General features: G+C 37.5%; 1 protein-coding gene and 1 long non-coding RNA gene across 4 annotated transcripts in view; one reads left to right on the top strand and one right to left on the bottom strand.

Moving 5' to 3' along the window:
- The window catches only part of LOC122832660 (calsyntenin-2-like), a 266,537-nt gene that overhangs the window by 96,094 nt on the left and 145,530 nt on the right, over window positions 1-24,913 (bottom strand). For both annotated transcript variants that reach the window (XM_044119639.1, XM_044119638.1), the window contains one exon: window positions 9,254-9,449. In XM_044119639.1, the coding sequence (XP_043975574.1) occupies window positions 9,254-9,449 (196 nt within the window). The remainder of the gene's footprint in view (window positions 1-9,253; window positions 9,450-24,913) is intronic.
- On the top strand, window positions 1,968-9,369 carry LOC122832661. Of its 2 annotated transcripts, none has more exons than XR_006370857.1 (5): window positions 1,968-2,134; window positions 6,982-7,182; window positions 7,368-7,515; window positions 7,704-7,886; window positions 9,285-9,369. It is a non-coding gene; the product is annotated as an uncharacterized LOC122832661 (long non-coding RNA). The 2 variants fall into 2 exon arrangements; XR_006370858.1 differs by having other exon boundaries at window positions 7,271-7,515.

Here is a 24,913-nt window from a genome sequence, read left to right as displayed (position 1 = left end):
GCAGTCTATTCATTCAGATCCTCAGGCTTCTCCTTTTTCTGCTTTTAGATAATTTTCTCTTTGCAGACCCTTCTGGTGGTCACTCTGTGACTGAAGATAATATTTAACTTCCAATGTGGAAGCTAAAAGACAAGGAAGACAATAGCTTAGAGGTATCCAAAGTCAGTCCTTAAGAGCTGGCATCCTACATAATTTAGTTCTCTTTGTGGTTCAACACCCTGGTAGTAATTTCCTCCTCAGCATGACAATGTTCTTCTGCAGAGGCCTGCTAGCAAGTCATCAATTTAATTCAGCTGTGTTGAACCAGGGAGAGAACTAAAACATACAGGATACCGACTGCTTAGGAATCACTTTGGACATCGCTAATCTACGGTCTTAATTATTTCTTTTCTTGGGGGTTCAGCCAATCATTGCTAAGAAAAATGAATACCACTCTTGGATTGGCTGCTTTGCAAATTCCAGCCAACATTGCACTTAGGTATTTCAGCTTCCCAATCTGCATTTTCTTTCCAACGTTGTAGATATACAAAAATATCTGCAAATATTTTAGTTACGCTCCACAAAACAAATCTGCAAATAGGCAAATCTGCAAACACTGAATTGCAGAAAAATGGAGTTCACTGTACTGCTAAACAGTGTTGAGTTATAATACGCTGATTTATCTTTTGCTTCTTCAAGTCTAATTCAACCTGCTAATACGAATATAAAATGAGTAATTTATTAGAGGTGTTGAATTGTTTTTGTGGCACTAGTGGCCTTTATTTACGGTAATCAGACAGTAAATGGGCAGGGGGAAGGCATGCAGCCAAGATCCCAATGTCAGAAATCATAACACAGATGGCTGCATCTGTACTAATAGCCTCTGTATATGAGGCATCTGCTCTATGCTTATTACAGGCACCTCCTTGTTATAAAGTGTGTTTGTAAGTCGCCTCAGAATACAATGCTCCAGCATGTCTGTTTATAACTGACACATTTCCAAGTTGTCTCGCTTGAGACATGTCTAAATCAGACAGAGACAGTCGTTAGCATGACTATGATCAGCAGTTTTAATTAAATCTGTACCATCTTCCTCGTGTTTCAGTCAAAGCAGTTTTAATTTCCATCAAAGAAAAGCAGCGTTTTAAAAGTCAATAATTAATCTGAGAACCTTGAGAGGTCCTAACAAGAGATTTGATTGCTGCGTTGTACCGAATTAATCAAGCTGTTTTAACCCACATGGTCCAAATATTCAAATATAGCAGAGAAATAACAAATAATAGATTTATTTTGGTCTTTTAATAAGCTCAGCTCGTTGGTTACTGTGGAAATATATATTTTATAAGAGTTGTTTTCTTAGTTCTAAGAAAAAAATTCCTTCCATTTATCTCCCATAAGCCACAAGAAATGGGCCATAACCACCTGGCCAAAGGCAATGATAGTGTAAAAACACCAAACAGGTTAATCACTGGTAGCCTCATTCCCCTCACACTGTTGACATAAAGACTTTCAGAAGACATGAGATTCAGTACATGCAGTATCTAAAACTCATATAGCATAGGACAGCAACTAAATATAACATGTTTCCAAACTCAAATGACTGATGTTTGTGAGTTAAGAAAAATCATTATCAAACAAGCATACCAAACTTATTTTCCTTCTGGGCCCTATCAAGATTACAAATGTCCTCAAAATACTGGTTGTGGCAGAATGTATTGATAAAGTACCCAGTACCATACTGTTAAAATATTAGTGTCATTTATTAAATACTTTGTTGAATACTCCTTAAAATTAAATAATATTGAACATCTTGTCAAATTGATGTGATTTGAGAAATTACAGATAACAGCTGCTTTGATTTGATTGATAAAATTATATTTAAGCACACAACTCTCATCTTGAAGGTTCTATTTGTTTAGAAACCTAAACAATTAGGTTTGTTTAGGTTTAAAAGGCCATATAAAAAGTTATGGCGAATCGGATTTAGCCCTTTGATCTTGAGTTTGACGTTTGTGACCGAAAGGATTTTCTATTTACATATCACTTTGCAAACACTTAAAAAAATTATCCAGTATATTTTGTAAAGATTTAAATATCCCATCAGGGATGTTTAATGAAGCACCTTTGAAACAGGGAAGATCTATTCAAGAGCTAGGTGAGGTATCAACCCAATCAAATCATCTGCAGAGATATTAAAGCTAGGTGATGCATGTTAATGCCAGGCTGGTATTGTTCCCAGCTTATTTCATATTTATCTGTACTCATTATCTATCAACACACACAACTACTCGAACTAAGTCCTCTCTGAAAACCTCTAACACACACCTCCACAGATAACAGAAAGGCAAAGGACTCAATTAATCATTGTCAAAAATTAGCCTGGGGGTTTAATCATTGCTTCTCTTGCAGAACTGGAACGGAAATAAGCTACCTCAGCTACAGCAGTGGTATCAAAAACACGACACAGGATGGGGATCTCACTGACGTGAAGGAAAATTCCACTTACTTTCAAAAAAAGCTAAAACAATTTCAATATTTTTCTTATTCATATGTCAGAACAGTTTTAAATGCTCTGTAATATGCAAAATCCACTTGAGTATTATATAATGTCACAATTTTATCAACTCATCAAAAACATAACCAAAGAGTTGCTTTAATTCATTCATTCAAGAAATGATTGAGTCTGTACCATTGAGCTACCATCACCCACAAGTCATGTTGCATTTGCTTTGTTTCTGATGTGATCTCAGTTTGAATGCTGCATACTGAAATAACAGGTCTGGAATTTACAATTTTCAACTATGCCTGAATGGGATGCCTTACTTTTTTTTTTTTTAATTAAGACTTAACTGACAATATGGGATTACATTTCAAATATCTGAGTCCCTCCAAGGGTTCAGGTAAATATTAGGCAAGTTATTCAGAAAAAACATTACAAAATTGAAAGCAGGTTAGTTTTAGTTTTAAGCATCCTGCATTCTAATGTGAATGGGAATTTTATCACCAGAGATCAAGTAATATTGCTTCATTGTTCTGCTATTTGAGTAGCAGCAGTGGTGTTAATGCTGCATCAGTGGCTTTAATGTACAACATACATGGCATCAAATTATGCAGGCTGTGCTGTTGCATAAAAGAAGGTGGTGTTGTAGCATTATTTAACCAACATAATTTATCTTCCTTCAAGACTGAAACACATGTATGTTTATGTATTGGGTATTTTTGTGTTCTATTAATTTGCTGTGGTCAGGGTTGATACAATGGCAGTTTATTCAACAACATTGGACAAGCTGCAAGAATAAAGAAACACAAATTGCAAAAACCTGGAGACATCTGGTTGTGATCTGAAATTGGAATGGAAGCAGCTATTGCTTCTTGTTGTTTGGTAACTGAAGCAGACAGAGACATATGTTCCTGTTCTTGGCATGTTATAGTTTGAACATGTTAACTTTACTCTCCCAAATGCATTCTGTTAGGTGGAGACAAACAATTCTATACAATTTTTTTTCTTCCAATTTTATGGCTTGTCTGCAGTAACAGTCACATCGGCTTGCAGGTTTTGACAGAATGAGGTTTCACACAAATTAGCATGAAGTATGACAAGCGTGAAGCTAAGATTCTTGGTAGAATAAAGAGTCGACACCTTGGCAAGATCACTGTCTGTGTGGAGCCCCCTGGTCTTCTTACTTCAGAAATTTATCATGACAGCTTATGCTAATGAGGCATAGCTTTTAGGCCCACTTCCTTTTTTTTTTTTTTTTTTTTTAGAAATTTCTCTAACTTGAAGTACGTTTAAGTCTTTATGTTTTGCATTTGCATGCATGGTTGTTATGAATTCCTGAAATCAGCCTATGTCTTGCTTGCTATAGTGTTTTTCTTATTTATATGGTAATGCATATTTATTGGTGCGGATTGACTCTGTGGGTAAACATGACTCTCCTTCAGCTCATTTTATGGAAATATAATTAGCCTCTCCAAACTGCAGTGGGGTTCGAACATACAGGTCTCTAAGATTTGCTAATGATGTCTTTAATAACTCCCTTTTTGTCAAGCATGAAGTGTCTGCACGTGCTGCTGTTTGGAAAAGCCCATTTTTGGGAATTACATTTTATAGCAAGTCAACTGTCATGCTCTCCTGGAACGCTGGGTATGTATTAACCCATTGGACTGCTGCCAGACACTAAACCTAATCAGGGTGGTGTTACATACATGTCATGGTTTATATGTGGATCTTTTTTATATGTGCCTTGCTTTACAGAGTAACTGAATTAGAAGGCTAATTGCTACAAAGAATTCCAACTGCATTATAACACAGATATGTAGGTATTTATTAGAAAGATAACTTGGTTGTATGTAGGAAGCATTTATCCAAAAGAATCATGGCTGATGATTCTTTTTTAAAAAAAACAACAACAAAAAACCCCATCTCCTTTAAATGATGCTATAGTCAACTGATTGGCCTTGGGAATGTTTCTGCCAAGCTCTTTAGAAAAGCTATTTATGCATAAAGCAACAAATGTTGGAATTTTTTGTTCCTACAAAGATTATTTTTAATGACTTTACACATGCCATTATAATTTGTCAGTTTGTGTTTCTGACTTATTTTATGTAATACTAGATCTAAATTATTATCACTTCAGATGTTTTCCAACATTTATCCATTCTTTTTCTATATCGGCTCTATCTAGCCAGGGTTGTGAGGTGGTTAGTGCCTATTGACAGAAAACATTGGGCAAGAGCTGAAGTACACACAGGAAAGGTTGCTAATCATTTCCGAGCATTAGCGTTATATAAATCTTTGACGGGTAACCTTGGATTTTACTGCACATTATTGGCAGTTAGCAGGTGTTTTTTAATAAGACCTTTCTGCCTTTATTTAGCAAGACTGCAATTTTCCATTAACGTCATCCTCTGAGAAAAAAAAATCTAAAATTGATTTCCAACTTTACATATCAATCATCCACAACTACAATTGTATGTTCAAAATTATGTTCATAATGACAGGACCTCCAAAAAAAACATAATATTATTCTTGCTCATAGTACAGAAAATGGAAGAAGGATATTAAGTGGTGGGTCAAAAACATCTAATATTTGTTTTTTCCTAGCATACCTAGAGCAAAACAAAGATGAATGGGCGAATAGTCGTGTCTTTAAACAAGACACAGAGTTCATCTGTAATCAATGTCATGACTTCTGTTCAATTTTTAGGTTGTAGTTTGCTAATCTAACACACACTATGAAGGAGTCTGATAAGGTTATCAAGTTAATCTCCTATGTATTAATTAGTATTAATTAATTAGTATTAATTTTCCACAGGCTGATACATTCACTAGTACAATATGTTGGTTCTAATTGATCTAATTGATTTGCTTAGGAATGAATAAGCTTGGCTTTCTAGAGCTGCTTTTGTAGTTCAGCCTAATGCAAAACCCTGAAATGAATAAAGGTGTAAAGATTCAGTTATTCAAATTTTGTCCTAATAACTCTGCTCTCTGCTGTGCAATTACAATTATTGTATGTGTACAGAAACACTGAGTAGCTCCACTCAAGCATATCATCACTGGCCATTATACAGTTAGGTTTTATTACCATGAAACACATTCTGAGCTCTATATAGTGGTTCACTGAGTGTCCATTTTTGTAAATCTACTGACTTCACATGTTCATACTATAGTTAGCACTTGGTTCTTAGTAACTAGTCCCATTATCTGATAGCTTCTCCTTGCCATTGAACAAGAGACATAGTTCTGATGAAGTTATGCAAAAAATTACTAATTTTTCATTACATTATATTTATACCAAAAATCTACAAAACTGTACACCAAGAATATTCATAACGAAAGGGAGAACATTTTCAGGAATGGAAATTTGAAAGTGTTCTTAGTCGTGGATTCACTTATTTGCAGATTTTTCTGTAGAATGTAATTCCAAACTGTTCAGAGAATACTGACCTATTTTCAGATATTTTTTTCATAGAGCATAATCTTAAATATTTGATAGAATATGCACCTTGGGAAGCTGAAATTTCTTGATGGACTGTACCACTAACATCAATGATAACGAAGAGCTTCAGTTAGTGTTAAAATGCATTCCACTGTGGTTATTAATGTATATTAAGTTATATTTGGCATCTAAACTATTAAAATAGGCACCTCTAAAATTTTTCAGAGGGGGTCTGAATTGCACCTCGTACACGCATTCGAACCTTAGACCCTGTCTATTGCTGATCTATTCATGTAATGTTACATTTATGTGTTATCCATTAAAGTCATTGCAATGGAGTTGAGTCATGGTGCACAAATGTGCTTTTGTTTACATATTTTGCAAAGGTTGCAAAATAGGTAAATAAGTCTTGAAAAAAATGCACCTACCTAGTAGAAAGTGTTCTGTGGTTTGACTAAAATACTGATTGATTCAATGTTTGTTCACAAATTAAGGTTTCAGGTTTAGATAATGGGGCTTAGTGTTTTAACAACTTTAAAAACTGCAAAGTCCAAAGAATTGGATTATATGCAAGCTAAGTGACATAAGAAAACAACTTCTACATAGCTGTCATCTGTGTACTAAGGGGTTAACACACTCAAAATTGACATTTATTACACCTTTTACAGGTAGGAAACATTCCACTTCGTTTGACAGAGGTCAGTCCAACATTATGGAGAATTAATTTATGTTTAATTTAAAGCTGACCTTAACAGAAGCAGCCTCAAGGAGTTTAAAGTGAATTCATTTGAGCTTTACATTTTGCTGACAGGTGAATAAATCTTTCTCTGGTAGGTGTATAAAACATATCAAAGAAAAATGTAAACCAGTTTGACTCCAAAAGGCAAATTTGAATGCAGAGTCCTAACCATAAGTGTTTATATAGCTGCCCATTGTCATGGTTACCGATTCGGTCACCAAAAGAGCAGCAATGCAACACTTTATTGTCTTTTAAGGAAGATGCAAGTGTCCAAAGTTTGACATGGCATTTTGAAAATAAAAACATCTCATTTGTTTGTAGAAAAACGGCAGCTCTGACAGAAAGATTTGTACAGCCATGGTAGAGAGGGCATCAATTTGAGAATACAGAGACAGCCAGACAACACACACAAATGCTGAAGCTGGGAGCAGACGCAGAATGCTTGGCAGACAGAGGGACAGAATCGAACGGAGAGAATCCACTGAGCTTTCGGAAAGGGAATAAGTGGGTTGGCAGCTATTGGTAAGCAGTGCAGTAGAACAAGTAGGATAAAGAGAGAATTTTAAACTCATCTTGTGTCACTCCTGATCCTCTACCCTGTCCTCTTTAGCTGCTAAATTTCTGGACTGCCTTCTTTCATGCCTGTTGACGTGTCATGCGTAATTTGAGCACAGCCTTAGGCAGAGATTCTTCTTTCTCCCTATTAGCTTCTTTATAAATTCGAGCAAGCGGGCTGGTAGAGCAGTGAAAGGCAAGTACCATCCTTTGAGATTTGCCAGCCGAAGGACAAGACATTTAAGTGTTCCCAAATCCACTTAACCTCCAACATCTACCTGTCTGAACCAACATATCCAGGTTTGTCTTTTAGCAGACCGAAGTGGAGTTCAGTGAAAAAAATCAGATTCTCAAAATTGATATAAAACATAATTAACAAAAATTGAGGTGGAACAATACAGGATATTCCTTATATTGCTACACCTCCAACTGGTACCAGAAGTCCTGAGTGTTCTTTTCTAAAGTTGTTTTTTTTCTTCCATCTCTAGTGGCCTTTATTTGACCGTTGTCAGAAAGGAAAGCGAGTGGTGAGAGAGGGGGAAGACATGTGGCAAAGGTCAACGGGCCGGGATTTGAACAAGTGACAGCAGGACTGAGGCCTGGGTCGCGACCTTCACCCCATGACATGACTTTTTGTCATGACATTGCGCCTATGACAAAAGGTCTTCCATGTATGTTGGTGCTAAACCTTTCAAGGATTTGTAAACAAACAAAAGTATTTTAAAGTCTATTATCTGAGCTACAGGGAGCCAGTGTCAAGGCTTTTGAGCTAGGCTGATGTGCTATTTCTTCTTAGCTTTAATGAGAATACCTTTAGCACCATTCAGGATCAGCTGCAACGTTTTTAGGCAGAACTGAGAAGGCACTGTTGCAGTAATTACTTCAAGTCCTAAAATCCTGGAAATGTTCTTCAGGTGACAAAAGGCCGACTTTGCACCATAAAGAGAGATGAGTGGCAAACAAAAAGCCTGTTAGGAGGGAGGATGAGAATGAGAGGGATTGTCAGAATAAATTTGTGTTGGAAAAGATTACAATGGTGGATATAGTAGCCAAAATGATTTATGTCTTTACTTCTTTGCAGAAGTGAGGGTAAGAGCAACTAAACAAGACTGCACTCCATGGAGTGGACAGGGAGTTGTCTCTGCACATTAAAACTATTTCAGACAGAAATCACTTCAATGGAGACTAATGAGCGAAACAAACTGCTTTTATAAGTAAATCTCTTTAAACTAGTTCACTGGTGTCCTTGGAGGAAGTGAGAAGAGTAGCTGAAATAGGAACTTAAAGAATACCATAAATGTTTTTTGACAAATCCTTCAAGGGAAGTTTTTTTTTTTTCCCTGTGCAAACTACCTGCAGTCTGCATAATCTTGCTGGTCATGTTTATTGTTCTTGATGGATTTTCATGCTGCTGTGTGCGTCGTACAAGTAACTCTGCAGGCAATTTTACCTCCTCAGCATTCTCCACAGACTCAGCACACACAGAAGCTCTCCCGTATCCGTGACAGATGGTGCTCTTTGTGGGAAATTACAAGCAATTTTCTATCATTTAGTGTCAGGTTTCTATCAAGACAAACAAGAATGACTTTTGATGTGTTTTCTGCAGAACTTTAAATTAATTGATTCATAGCTGTCAAAATTAAAAGACCCACCTATATTTATTTTTTTGCTGATTTTTGCATGCTGAACTTGAATGTTGGTTGTGATCTTTTTTGTTTCTTGGACCATTCATATAGTTTGATTGAGTTATTGACTGATTATGCTGGCATCTTTGTAACACTCATTTTTATTATTTTAGTTTTTAAGGTGGACAGAGGCAAACCCTGAAACACCCACAATTTCCCTCATTGTGCCCCATACATACTTAAACATACTTCATACAGGTCATCCTTTCTAAAGTGCAAGTTGATTGCTGGAGATTACATATTTAAAACCATTTGTGGAGAGAGATTATTGTGTGCTCTGACAAAATTTCGGTGAATTGTGTTTGTTCATGTGTGGTCTTGTGTTCACCAAGACTGTTGTCAGATTTACTCACTTGTGAGACTTCTTGCCCTCTATACCCCCAGGGCCTGAACCGCAGTCATGAGCTTGGATGATGAAGGTGTACTCCTTTTGCAACTCGCAGTCCACCAGGCCGCGTGCCCTCAGCTGACCCTCGCCAGACGTTCCGTTCAGCACCACTGCCTCAAACGGAGCCTCCAGCCCATGGATGTTGAACGCACAGATCTCCCCTAGAGAGCAGAGAGCGACAGAGAAGGAGAAAGAGAGTGAAAGACTGAGAGAGAACAGATAAACGGATGAGTTGAGAGTTTATCACAGTCTGTCAGCATGAGAGAGGTTGAGGAAGTTTAAGAAAACCATACAGCCACTTCTCAGCTCAAACCCAAGATTTTAAAGCCATGGGCTTTTGGATCTGTGGTGATGAAGACTCTTGACAACTAATTACTGACTGACCTACTGTTCAGATTAATTTATTGATATGACAGTTAGTTGCTGTCCAGAGTGATGAAAACATTCTGGACACTTGGTGCCACTTTAGTGCCTCCGTTTATTTTCTGAACCCATTTATCCTTGCAGGGTTGTTTATCAGTCATATCGGAGTACCTGGAGACAACCCACCCATGTGCTGGGAGAACATGCAAACTCCTGTGTTCGAATCAGGGCTGGAACTCAAGAACCTCTTCCAGCAATTCAAGAGTGCTACCAAATGCAGTGGAGCTGTGGTACAGTGAAAATCAAACTTAGACTCATACACTCCTGATGAGAGTATCTATCTATGTATCTATATTTCTATAGTTGAGCTCAATCATTGGTTTAACAAAGTTACTGTCCTGTAATTTGTGATATTCTGCTGCTGTTGGTTTAACTGATAAACAAACAAGGAGCACAACAGAGTGGACTCAAAAGAGATTCAAATTTACCCTTGAGAAGATTTAGAGGATGGAAATCTCTTTAAATTCAATTTGAGGAGCTGAGAAGAGAAAAACAAAGGGTAAAAACAAAAGTGCATCTGGCATTTATCAGCAGAGACATAATATAAAGAAGTGGCATATTTTTTTAGGCTCAGGGAGGAGTTTAATTATTATTTTTTGATTGCTAAGAAAATTGACATCGTCCTTGTGATTCTGCTCACAGCATTTCAGGAAATCACTTAACACACCAAGCTCACACTCTGACCTGTGACAGCTAATTGCACTGATTTTACTTGAACTAACAGCAAGGACTAAATTGGATTCCCAAGAAGCTTTGTGCGTGCCTTGCTCCTGGCAAGTTCTGATAAGAGGAACTTTATTTCCAATCCTTTCATCCTGTTCCTGTCATAATCCCCACCACCTCAACCCCAACCTCCCTCTTCCTCTCCCCTGCTGTCAGGACAAGGCCCCTGAAACGATAATTTGCCTGCAGAGGAGCACTAAGCAGGAGGTAGTAAAACTGGAACAGAAAGGTAGAGAACTGGCACATCCTACCCCCTCCCTTACGCACTTCTATCCTGGCTATAGTACTTGAACAATGTTGTATCAGAACTAAATGGGCCCCGGCGCTATGGAAAAACATGGCTCAGCGCTGTGAGCATATTCATAAAATGGCAATGAGCAAACAGTGTGCAATGGTGAGTGACAGAAGATGCAGCGGTCTCTCTGTGCTGCTTCTTTTAATAGCGCACCGCCGCACAAAACAGGCGAACACAAAATCCATCACCACTGGAGCGGGAAATAAATCCAATATACCCAGGCCAGTGCAGAAGCTTCCCATCAGGATGAATATGCCTAGGATATGCTGATGACGCACACCTACTGTTGAGGCTCGGTGGCCCAATGTGCTCCTTGTGATTTAATTGTACCTGATGGGGGGAACAGATGAGGACTCGGGTTGAGAGCAGCGTCAAGGTGACTGAACGGAGAGGGTCTATATATTTTTCCAGACTCAAATGGCTCTGGGTTCCAGCATTTCTGACAAAATTTTTTTTCCTTTATGTCTGTCTTTCATTTTCCTCCAGACGTGACAAGTGATCCGCCACCTGCGATGAGGAAGACAGGGCTGGTGGCTGCGGGAGAGACGAGGGTGGACGACGTGCTAGCCCCAGTGGAGGTGAGGGAACAGATGTGAGGCGACACATCTAGGCAACAAGATGGCACTTGGCAGAAAAGCCATAAACATGGTGGCTAAATATGTTTCTGTCACATCAGACTGCTTTGGTCAAAAGCAACTCATGATCAAATATTAATAAGGAGGCTGCTTCTTTATAATTTATAATCTGGAGGGATGAAGAGAATGAGAGGGATTGTCAGAATATACTTGTGTTGGAAAAGAGTACAATGGTGTATAAACTAGCCAAAATAATTTCTTTACAGAAGTGAGGGTAAGAGCAACTAAACATGATCAAAAATTAATAAGGAGGCTGCTTCTTTGTTAGTTATAATCTGGTAATCTATGTCTTATATGCTATTATATAGCATACAACAGTCAACTGTCATAATTTATGAAATAATAAATGAAAACTAAAAGCTGTTTGAAGAACCAACTAAGCACACTCCACAATTAAATAGCCAAAATAAGAGCCTTTAGCAGCAATACCTTACCTGTGTATCAAACAGATGGCTTCACGTTTGACCCTTCAATCCTTTGATACGCAGAAGGTTTCCATAGCCTCTCTTAAGGCTGATAGAAACATAGTCTAAAATGTTTTATTTAAGCATTGATTAATTTCACTGAAAGGGTTGAAGATGTGCTACCACAGTGTTTTAGAGGAATGAGGATTTTTTCAAACAAGCCATAATTGTTCAATCCTTTTTTTTTTTTATTACCTTGTTATGAACTTGAATCTTTAATATCTGAGATATAATATTTGAGAAGTAATGGCTAGTAATACGGTAAACTTTGCATGGTCTTCCTGCATTGGTCTTATAACACACAGATATGCACCAGAGAACCAACCTCTTTGTGCCAAAATCCTTTATGTTATAGCAATGGTGAGAGTATCAACGATTTCAAACAGTTAAACAAATGTATTTATTAGCAGTAACTGTGTTAAGTTCCTTTTTTCACTACAAGGAAACAACAAGGTCTTCCCAAAAGGTCTTTCCATTTTTGTCCTGGTTTTGTTTATAAGCTACATACATATGTGCACTTGTACATATTCTTGAATTTAGGTCTGAGCAATTTTACATCCTGGCAGACAACAGATTGATTTTATTGTCTTAATATATAAAATTTTCAGACCTAAACATGACATTTATGCCTTCTTGGCATGACTTTATAGTAAAGATTTGAATGCAACTTACTTGAACAAAACAAATAAAACTTTTTGCAAAAGTTTTATTTATCTCATTCCTCTCTCTACTTTCTGTTGCTGTGGTTGCAAAGTCTCACCCTGGATGAATGTCTTTTATTCATTTAATCAGGTCCAAATGAATGGCTGTCTATAAGGCAGAGGGAAGGTTGATAGAACCTGAGCTGCCGTCTTGTTTGGAAATAGAAGTCATGCAGTACTAAAAACCTCTAGGGAATCTGGCACTTGTCTACAGAATACTATCTTTGAGGACACAGAACTCATTATCAGTGAATTCAGTGAAGGCAGAGCTGTTTTGCTGGCAATAGTGGCCGATGTTTGCTAAGCTGGAGGAGTGTGGCAGAATATTGTGGGCCATTCATGTTGCCTTGGGCTCCATGGTATTGTCAAAGCTGACACAACCGTGTTGATGAGCTTTCTGTGTCTGAATGGGTATGCACATGCACATATGCGTGGTGGGAAAAAGACAGGGTTTTCACACATAAGCGGGAAGATATTTGCAACAGATGTTAAGTGAGCAAGAGGAAGAGTAGAGATATCAGTCGAGCAAGAGTGATAGAGCCTGCAAGAGGAGGAAGATATAGTGACAGATGAAAAGAAGATCCAAGAAAGAAGGGAACCGGGCCACTGCCGAGGGCCAGCTCCGATCTCAGCAATGGAGAGTGACCAAAGCACAGGCGTGAACACGCACTCAGATTAACTGAAACGTAGCCAGTTTGGAAGCTCTAATCAGAGCCAATGTGCCTTTCATCCTCCTACTGTTGGAGCCCACATGGCAGACAGACAAAAAGTAAATCAGATTACTGGCTATCATACTGTCAGTGAGCAGATTCTACCCCAAACACCCATCTGTAGGAACTGAAATGTGCTCACACACATGTTCCCTCACCATTGTAAGTAAATCAACCCTGTTTCCACAACAGTAATGCTCAACTATGAGGCTTACGCAGTTGTCGTGATTTCTCCTGGTTTTCCAATTCGGGTTTGGCATCAAATTATCTCTTGTGTTAGTCACCCCCATAACCTGCTAATTCTCCCTCTCATTTTGCTCCTGAAAACACAATTACCCATCCACAAGCACTCCAGGATACATGAATTCCCTCCCCCACAAACCCCACACAACCCTCTCAGCTGCGGCTCAGAGATAGAAAGTCTGCCTCATAACTCTGCAGAGGGCTGAAATTGAAAATGCTGTAATTATGCTCTTCATGAAATTAGCCAGGCGAGGAAAAAACACAATTGAGAAGCTGTCCATTTTGAAGATAAGGATTAATACTAATCAAGCTTGTGTGTTTGGAGTCAAGCAAATGAATCCTCGGGTAGTTTTTGTGTAAAGTCCGAGTGTGTGACCATGTAGAGTGATGGGATTTAATTAAAGACACACTTTTTGGAGAAGGATTTAGAAGCGGGGGAGTCATAAGGGTAGAGGTGTGTTTATGGCTGTTGCAAAGGATTCCTGCAGATGATTTACTCGACCTCTTGGTTACCTCGTCTCTGTTAATTACATTAACATCTCGTCTCACCGAGTTAATGACATCCCACTGTCCTTTAACAAAGTGACCACCCGCCCTTGCCCTGTCGGTGTACTGCCCCAACTGTGTGACAAACTGATGTCAGAAAGAAAGATTTAACCACCATCAAAGCTCTTATGTCAAGGAAGCTAAAGGTTGGCGAAAGCATAAACCCTGAAAATAGCTCCTGCTGTTGTTATGTGACTAATGGGTTGAGTATTTCAAACTGGTGGAAGGGAGGAAAGATAAAAAAAAATAGAATCTGAAGAAACTTGTGGCTTTGTCTATATGTTAATGTGCCCTTAATCTCCCAATCTGGACTACAGAGAATTTTGCAAATATTTTTACATTACTGGGAGTGCAATTAAAAAATGATTTTGGAGATGTACTTGTGGGTTGCCAAGTTCTTTTCACAGAAAAGTTTCATGTTTTTTTTTTCCCTTTTCATCAAGATGGTGACTGGAGAACGGTTGCTACACTGCTTTTATTCTGCTCTTTTACATAAAGAGTATGATGAAGCATACTGTTGAAGGAATCTTCAAAGCGGAAACAGTTGGCACAGTATTAAAAACATAAGTGGGCAGAAAAAAAGCTTTGATATTTGCATTTACTTTGACTTGTGATAACAGGCCTGCAGCAGGAATCCATGTTAAGCCATGTATTATTATGCTGGCAAATTATTTCATAACACTCCTGTCACACTGTGGTGTGGTGACATTCAATCCAATGCTGTATGAAGACACACTGCAAAAAAACAAAAAAAACAAACAAAAAAAAACAAATGCTGTGGCAACAGACTAAAGATTTTGGGGCTCAAACGTTAGGTGTAGAAAGGGCAAAGCTTTTATACGGCCAGTTGGTAACGTACTTACAAGAGGAAACATAGTTACAGCCTATCCTTTTGATATTTGTCAAGTCTGACCATAGAAAAACACTGCATGAGGCGATCTGAAGTCCACCGAGACAGAACAGATGACTGGACTTCAATCGTGGTAGTTAGTTGTAGTCAGAAGTCAAATGTGGATTGTTAGCAATAATTACATCTGTTGCTGCCAAAATTCTAAGTGAAAAGTTAGTGTTCAATAAAGATTACAGTTTTTATATATTAATTTTCTTTGTATGCATGTACTTAAGCAAAAATACAGCATAAACATCTGCTAAATTTTGTATTCTAGTAGCTTTTAATTGCTTATTGCTCAAAGCATTACATCTTACTACCATTCTGCTCTTTAAAGGGAAACACAAGTATAACAAGCTGATATTAGCTTTTAATTGGTCTCACTATCTGCTGGTGTATCCAGCCTGCAGTCAGTGGCTTAAAATCCATTAGAAAAAAAAGCCTACCAGTTCTATGACAAGGGATGCCTGGGCAATTGCCACCCCGCTGGCACCCCTAGCTAAACAATATATACATAATACATTTTTAATAATGACTTTAAATAAGGAGAGTACATGTTGGTGTAAGTTGCAACATTTGTTTTTATTTATTTGTGTTATTATTTTTGGAGCTCTGCTGTGTGACGTATTTCTTGCTTATTCTCTGCCCTTTTCCAGACTCTTTATTCATGGCAATAGCACAATATTCTCCAATCTCTACTGTGGGTTTTGGTTTTAGTGCACTATCCTAAGGTTAACAGTAGCCTCCATCTGGACAATGCTTTAAAAGCATTTTAGATAGACCCGGCTGCATATTTAATAACTAGTAGATTAATAGGGGGAAATCAGCATCCACTTAATTTCCACACAATGACTTTTAATTTTTTCCATGACCTGAAATATATTGAGCAACATATGGAGGAGGAGCAGTAATGCATTAGTCTATGCGCCATATAGATGGTGAAAAGTCCAGTCACTCCCGAACTTTGACAACACATTAAAATTACTTTTAAAAGCAGAAATGATGATTTTCACATTGTTACTTTTCTACAACCCATGCATGCCTTGTTACCCACACTTTATAGTGATTTATTAATGCAGGTAAGAGATTAAAAGTAAGCTTGTGGCTTCATCACAAAGTGTAGGAGTGGTGAATATGAAGTCACCCTTATTATAAAACAACTTCTTTGTGGATCAGATTAAAAAATAGTTGCAATTATCTCAACTAGTAAAACTAAGCTTCACATTTCTCTGTGGATAAATAGTAAATCTTGGCTCCCAAAGAGAACAATTCTATTTTCTCTTAGTAGCTGGAAAGAACTGTTACATCTGCCAGCAGCGTGTGACACCAGTCTCACACACACACCCTAACATATCAATAAAGTTAATCACAAATCTCACCAGGCGATGTGTCAATTATGTGGACTTGGAGCAGGGCCAAAAGAACTACTGAGCAAGAGTCAAGCTGTCAATAACCAACTGGCATCCAATGCAGCGGCAGATGAAAACTTGCAATAAACACCAACATCTCAATTTGATCTGCTGTCTGTGAGTTGGTTACATCCACTGAAACACAATTCACTCAATACTTTTTTCTCTGCCAAGATTAATGAAGTCAGACGGCGGTGACATAAAAACTAACTGAATTTTTCAATAAATTCAGGCTTAAAACAATTATAAGCCAGCACACTCCCACCCATCAATATTGTATGTAGCTATGCTGGATATAAAATTTTATGTTGAATCCATCTTATATTCACGGGCTTGAAGAAAGACATCATGTAAAGGTGAGAAAACCAAACAAAAGTGGAAGCCCGAAGGGGAACCAAATAAACCTGAGAAGCATTAAGGCAATCACATTAAACACAGTGTGAAATCAATACTTTCTATTTTCCAATGCTGTTCATGGAAATGGCCTCAGGAGTGAACATGTGTGCTCGTCAGAGAAAGGCCAGTTAGAGTTCAATATGCTCAAACAGCCGCATCAGAGTTTATGACCTCTATTTAAGGCCCCTGAGGATGTTCTGTACAGCTGAGCAGCATGATGAAATAAAGACCATCACCTCCCTAAATAGTCTCTTTGATCAAAGACAGGCTTTATTAGATTGTTTCCTAACAAAACAAAAACTTGGTTTTCTAATCAGTTCCAAGGATTCACTTTAATTTGCTGCGCCACATATCAGACTCAGTGTTTCAGGAGGCTTAAACGGCACAAATCTGTATCAGAGGAATTACAGTTGGAGAGAGACACGAAGTTTAAGGCTAAATCTGAATCCTTTCTGTGCAGCTAAGCAAAATGTGGGGCATTAAAAGAGGATTAAAGGGTAGGGTGCAGCAGATAAAATATAAAATATGCACAAACCCTACACATACATGCTTGACTTAATATTCCCTCTTAATTGATCCCCAATTCAAAGTCACTAAGATTAGAGGCAAAGATCTGGGATTCCATAAAGTGATGTGATTCCTGAAAAAGTCAAACATGATTACAAATATAGAGCAACAATGCATGAAATGTGACATTACCATGGTTACTGTAGCAATAAAGTATTTCTAACACACATACATTTCTAATTAAGCTATTTTCTGACATTTTATACAAGACTAACAACAGTCACGGGTCATGTGAAATGTTCACGGTGGAAACTGGAGTAAAATCAGCCTCGTTTCACACATATGGAAATATGAAGTCCACTGAGGCTCAGTACATAGAGGAGTTGTCTCACAATCTGAAAGTGACAGGTTTGATTCTAGGTACTGTCGCATGTCAATGCGCAATTTGACACAAAGTTGCCTACTAATATACCAACACAATATACACATGAATGTGTGGCGTTTTAGAATGTGATTGGGTGAATATGTCTCTATGGTGAAATGTATTGAGTTGCTTGGAATATTTCAAAAGCTCTTCACAAATTCAGTCCATTTATCACATATTGGGCTAATAAATAAGACAGAAAGTCCTCTGGAAACTTTTTTTATGGTGGCAGGAAAATATAATCTAAAAATCCCTATGGTTCTAATTCACAGCAGGTGAATAAACCTCAGTCAGAGGATGGTCAGAGAAGCATTAGTATATCTGACAATAAAATTATTAATTTTAATATGACGTCTGACATCTTGTTCCCTTTTATTCCCAGGAGGCATCACTTTCTGGTCATCATAGAAACTATCAATCATTTAATCATTCCCTGTGGCAAAATGATTCTTAAATCTGCAGCGTAACTGGACACTGCCCAAATACAGAGTGTTGCTCTGATACTGTGATACTGATCACCGCAGTGCATGTTGATGCCTCTGGCTGTAAGGTTCAGCTGTCTGCCAACATCAGCTCTGAATACTACTGACTCTGCTCCCTCTGGATATGACTCCATTCAGCTTTTGTTATAATGCCCATGGCTCAAACTAAACCATAGGCTATTGGCACAGTATAGAGATTTTATTCATGCATTCAAGGCATTAATCAAACACATAAAAACAGAAAAAAAAAGACATTAGGTTGTCACAAAACTTTTGTATATATTACAGAGAATTGGTTGGAGACAAAAATATTAATGTCTCTAGGACGTTATGGAAACAGAAGTGTTATATTTGCAGTGAACACACAAAAAGCCTTTTTGGATTCTGTATTCTGGTCATGTTTAAGATTCACTGATAGAGGGAAGGAAAAGCCCCTATAAAAATGCTAGCTTGAAATGGCCTGCGGTTGCCCCCGTGTACAGATTGCCCTTAGTTACATCACCCAGCTAACTCCTAAGAGACAGGAACCAATCCTTTTTAGGTGAGTCTGCTGAAATGAACTTGTTCGCCTCTTAGCAACCATGGAGAGTATGACTGATGGACTCTATGCACAGCAGTTTCTGCAGTTTGTGAAATACAGAGTCTTCTAGAAAAATCACAATAGCAAATATCTTTACATGTGACGTCCTAGAGTCATTATATTGAGAAGTAAGAAGTGCAGTGTGATGTAGATGTTAATAATGAAGAATCACATCAAAATCAGCCTCAAATCAGAATCTCAAGTATTACCTACAGCACCTTTAAATAGAAGTGTAGTGAAGAAAATCCAGCCAATCAGAAAATCAGTCTGTTGTCAAAGTGCACACAAACAGTAAAAGACTTCAGTTCAAAAGACTTTTTCAAACTGATACTGTAAGTAGTAAAAGTACATTAGTCTGATTTTGGGTAATGAGCTTTGAGGAAAAGTACAATGAGATTTCGCTTTGGAAAGAAACATCTCAACATTATGTATTCTATCACAACCATTGGATGTCAGGAACAAGCTTAGCCAATGAATGCAATAACGGGCAAACTATTTTTGTAGCCAAAATATTTTCATTCCATTAAAAGCTCAAGGTATCAGAGGAAACGGCATAAAGACACTTAGCTAAGATCAGACATTTCAGTCTGGGAAGGAAATAATGAAATCCTGGAATTATTTATTTGTCCATTTGGTAACATATGTAGTGGTTACTTGCTAGGTGTTGGTTGCAGGTGTATCACAGTGCTGTGTTACTTCGCTCTCTGCATGCACTGGTTTTGAAAATTATTCCATCAATGTGATTTTAGGAAAATCTTTGGCAGAGATAACAGAGCTGACAACTCTTCTAACCTGAAAGGACATTAGGAAGACGAAACAAATGTTTAAGACATCCAAATATAAGGTGTAAGGTTAATGTACATTTAAGAGGTGTGCATAGGAATTAACAGTTATGTATCACTACAAAACCAAAAGCTTGTCATCATCTGCAATAAACATACATCTCTTCCTTGGACAGAAGTATGACAGATCAAGATTTAGGAAAAATTTTCCTTTGAGTTGTAGCCAATAAGTAAATGATAAATATGCAAGTTATTCTATCATTGATTCTGCAAACATGAAAAGACTACAGCCTTCTTATTTCAGCAAGTATGAGAATAAAGAAGAAGCAGTCCTAATAACTTGTTTCTACCAAATTCAAAGTAAAATTGCTTAAAAGCAACATTTTGATTTAATTCCCTTTGGGCACTGTTTGTATCAGGGCACAATGCAAAAGAAAAAAAAAAAGACTTATAAAAATGACTTTAACCTGGGTGTGCCAGCATCAGTGTACAACCATCTCTCAATAATGCAGTTCAAATTGGGCCAGGGACCAGGCAGCACAAAGGCAAACTCTCTGCCAAGAACGACAGTGAGTGGTGTGTTTTAGTGTGTGAACACCAAAACTAGGAGATTTAAAGGACATCGCAAAATCCCCAATAGTCTTCAGCTCTGTGTCAGTTTTATGTGTATTTGTCTTGGTAAAGTTTTTAGTCCCATATTTGCTGAAAGGAACTGAAGTGTTCTGTACATTTTCTGTTTGTTTTCTGCTGTCACTCCTTTCCACACCTGCTACCCAACATGTTCGGTAGAACTACTCCATTCTTCCCTTTATTTATGTCCTTAATTTAATCTCTGTTATTTCTGTCAATCATCCACAGTTGTTTTTCATAACATAACATCTAAAGTCATTGGGGGTTTCATTGTGATAATGATCCAAAATACTTAGCCAGATCAGTCTTCTCAAATCACTGTCTCAGTACCCAGAGCCAAATCTGGCTAAAAAGAAAAGCCTATGGAAGGAACAAAAGAAATAAGAACTTAAAAAGATAAGCCATTACACAGAACCATCATGGCCAGACCTTTCTATCTTGAGTCCTTGAGAGCTGACGTCTTCCAAATTTTAAATGCTTCCATTTGCCAATACACCTAAAATAATTTGCTGATATGGCTCATCAGTGTTTCAAGTTCTGCAAATGCCTGGTAATGAGCTTCTTTGTTATATTCACTTGGGATGGAAGAGAAATTCCCTTAAAAGTTGTAAGACAGTGGCTCTCAAGGACTGGACTTGAAGACCTCTGTATGCTTTGTCATTGCTACATTTTGTTAGAGAAGATGTGACATTGTTCTCTTGACAAAAAGTGGGCTCTAGTATTGATACTAGTATAGATATATGTCTATATCTATATATAGACAGATCCTTTAAGAACCTTTATCCATCTGTACGGCGATGCCAACAAATATTTCTGTGTCTATTAACTGACTGTCTTTTTAACTTCCCAGTCTAAGGAGTTATGAATCACTCTTACTCATGTCTGTTTCCGCTCCTTTGATTCCTCACATTGGAGTTAAGGAAAGCCGATGGGACCTGAGAAGTCAAACTGCACTTTGTCACAATGAGTGAAAATTTATAAAAGCTGGCAACTCAAGAACAGTCTTTTTCCTTATATATTTTTTATTGATGAATCAGCAATCATCTATTCCACAGCACCACTTTTCCTGATGCTGCTCTACTTGACACATTTGATTACCAATGCCAATCAGCACAACACCATGAATAAGTATTAAAGTGATACATATGTCTGGTTTTATCAGCTTAGTTGTACTTGATTACATAATCTGTTATTTTTAAAGTCAACAGAATCTTTAGCGGAAGTTTGTGGATTTCTCATTGATTTGCCATGAAAAGAAATTAATACTTCAAATACAGCAGAATTATTTTTTTTTATGTTAACTTCCTGTACAAAGTATTACAGTACAATATAATCATTTTATTTTTTAATGTAATACAGGTCCACAGTCACCTGTGAAGGAGACGACTTTCATCCGTTGAGCCCCTAGCGAACCATTAAATCTGCTCACGGTGTGGGTCCTTTCAGGTACTTTATTTCCCACAATGCAACATTATCTACAATCAGATCAGCATGTCTCTAAATAACTGAAATTATACAAGCCCAAAGATAAAGACGACCTGATGGGACAAATAACAGGTCATTCACTAACAGAATACTTTTATTATTAAAGCCACATGAATGTTCTCTTAAAATGACTGTCATAAAACTTCAGCAACTACCTGTGATCAAGTAGGTGGTAGGGGAGCCACATATAGGTCTACTGTAAGAGGGTTATTATGAGGGAAAAATGGCTAAGCTTTTATAGATGACAACAAAGTGCCCTCACTGTGCCATTACCAGACTTTTTTTTTTCTATACGCAGTGGGGAAAAGGAGCTTATTGAACCTCTTAACACTGTTTGCATACTCAATAGCAAGCAGACATTAAATATGGGAAATAATTCAGCACTAAAAAAATTAAACTTCATGTTAAAACATATGAAGTTATACTTTCTTCCTTTGCTCCAAGAAGAATAATCTTATACTGCAGTTTTACATAGCAGATAACACATTAACTAAAAGGTAATTTTCTATAGTAAGCACTGTGATATAATCTTTTGTAACAAATGTGACAGCTTGTGTGTTTTGTTCTTTTATGATGAGTTGGAATGTATCACCCTCATGCTTTAAGGTATTTTACATCCTTCCCATGGACAGCTGCTTGTTTTAGGGTTTACCCACTGATTTGCAGAGATGTTCAACTTAACCTTTACTTTGATAGTGATTTACTGTGGATTTGGAAGTTAGGAGGAGACAATCCTCCTTACTCATCTTCATTTATTTTTATTAAAAGAGCTTTTCTGTTTGCATTCAGAATTAGTTCCCCAAACCTTTTTTTATTTAGAATTTTCTGTAATAATACTTTCTTTTAAAACGAAGGTCATGAACACAGTGCCTGAGGTTGCCCTCTGGGAACACATGAGTCAGTTGCAAGGCATGTTTTATAAGAAATAGGAAATAGCAATCATAATACATTTATTTAATTGGTTTGCTTTTCTTTTAATGCAATAAGCTTAAAATTCACTAAGATTTGAACATTACAATGATAAATTGAATAATAATTTTAAAAAAATTTAATTAAAAAGTTTTACAAGTAAAAGCTCCACAAGTAAAAATGGATTCCAAAAAACTTCAATAATAGCTAAGATTAACCCTAAAGGCCCAACATTTACATTTTTAGAAATAGAAGACAGGAGACTATTTTGTGTTTTCTTACAGAAATGAAGTGGAAATTGGAAACATCAACATGTTCGGAAAGAATAGTCCTAAGTGCTAGCATGATAGCATAGTCCAAAGACAGCTTAGTTTACTAACTTGTTGCCAATCAATCTGTACTTGTTAATATTCATAACAAATATTGTCTGACAGAACTTAAAGACAGAAAAATAAATAATTTATTCCAGTTCAATAATATGTGAATGTTTAACTTTTAAAACTAAATTGTTTTAAATTAATATCCGCATTGTGCAGTGCTACCAAAATGCACAGTGGCGCAGTTGGAAGATGATCCTGGGTTTGAATCCCAGCCTGGGGTCATGTTCTCCCTGTATATTCTGTGCATGGATGGGTTCTCTTCTGGTATTCTGGTTTCCTCCCACAGGTCAGAAACATGGCTGTTCGATTAATTGGTCTCTCAAAAGGTGTGAGTATGCACCTACATGGTTGTTTGTCTTTTCAGAAACGAGACACCAAACTGGGCCAGCTAGGAAAGCGGACTTTAACTACCTGGTGACGCCGAATCACACTCGTCTATCAAAAAAGAAAAATGAAACACAAAGGACAGGTCACCAGTCCTTTGTGTTGCCCTGCAAATGACTGGTGACCTGTACAGGATGACCTGTCCTGACCCCACCTCTCGCCCAATGACTGCTGGAGACAGACACCAGCCCCCATCACTGCTATGCAAGGATAAGCTTGTAAGTCACATGTCTCCATCAAACCTCATTGTGTTTACCAGATTGGTGTTCGATGGGATCTACCATCAAAACCACTCACTTCACAGATCCCAAAGTTTTTACATTTCAACTTGCAGGCAACAGGCAGGTTGTGCAACAGGGACCCACTTTGATCATGCCATGACTGAAGTCATGATCTTAAATGGAACCCACTCAAAAGACAAGCAAAACAGAACATTGACGGTGTCGTTCAGGATTGGTCAGCTGAATCTGTTACTGAACACAGAAATAGGGTGCTTGAGCTGGGCACATTGTCTCCTACAAGCTCATGCAATCAGAAAGGCCCTTTAGATTGGAAATACCTTTCTTCCTCCTTGAGGATAAAGAGTGGACACTTGACCCTGCACAACAGCTTTTAAAGCAACTGACTTGTGAGCTACATAGCTAAGGCAAGAGGTGGGATGTTAGATGCTGTAAACACATTTAAAGCTTTCATACACTGCAGCATTGAATGTAAGGCCACCCAAAAGAGATGTACAGACAAAGAATTTAGGCACTGTGTAATATATAAATTTTTATATTAATGTTTCATATCTGATCATTTATACAAGCATGTGATCCTGAGAAGTTGTTGTAGTAATTCTGATTCTGTTACGTTGGTGCAGACATGGGTTAATTTGAAAAAAAGAGACTTCATTTCCATAAAATGTCATAGAAGTAGGAATGGTTTGCAAAAAAAAGAACAAGTGCAACTTCGAAGAAAATTTGCTTTACAATCAAAATTGATAATATAAAAAAATTATCCGATGCGATAGTGAAATTTTCCTTAAAAAACTTGAAAGGACCTCTTACTAATAAGTTAGCGCCATTTCAGATTTGTATTCTTCCCATAGATATGTTTGCTTCAAAGCCAGTTTCTTAATTAAAAGAGAGCTCATGTTGTGGTCTGGATATATATGCAAGTTCCATGACTAATGGGATCGACTAAGCTAAATTAAGAACCTGAGTTAGCTCATCTGAAGTCTAATCAATCAAACAGATTGGAGGTGTGATTTCTGCTTCCTTGTCTTGTAAAACAAAAACACAATTTGGAGTCACATTTACATTTCACTAAAGGCAGCTGCTAATGTGAACTAGCCTTGAATGACAATTGATCTTGGACAACTTACGAGTGAGATTTGCTGCCCTGTGCAAAGTAAGAAATTGTAGAATCATTAAAGAATATAAACATGATCAGCCCACAGCGGACAGAGAAGACAAACTGTATATAAATGCAAAGCATCTAATACTGCAGCAATTCATTTTTGATTTGGGTGCATATACACCATAGAATATTAAGTGAGGTTTAGGAGAGTCCAGATTAGCAGCTGAAGGCCTAAAAGATTAGAGCTGATTAAATTTATCTGCACATGCACCTCCTTGGACATGAAT

Source organism: Gambusia affinis, linkage group LG06 (genome assembly GCF_019740435.1).
Source record: "Gambusia affinis linkage group LG06, SWU_Gaff_1.0, whole genome shotgun sequence".
In the NCBI taxonomy this organism is placed as follows: domain Eukaryota; kingdom Metazoa; phylum Chordata; class Actinopteri; order Cyprinodontiformes; family Poeciliidae; genus Gambusia; species Gambusia affinis.
This window is presented reverse-complemented; position numbering and strand designations above follow the sequence as displayed.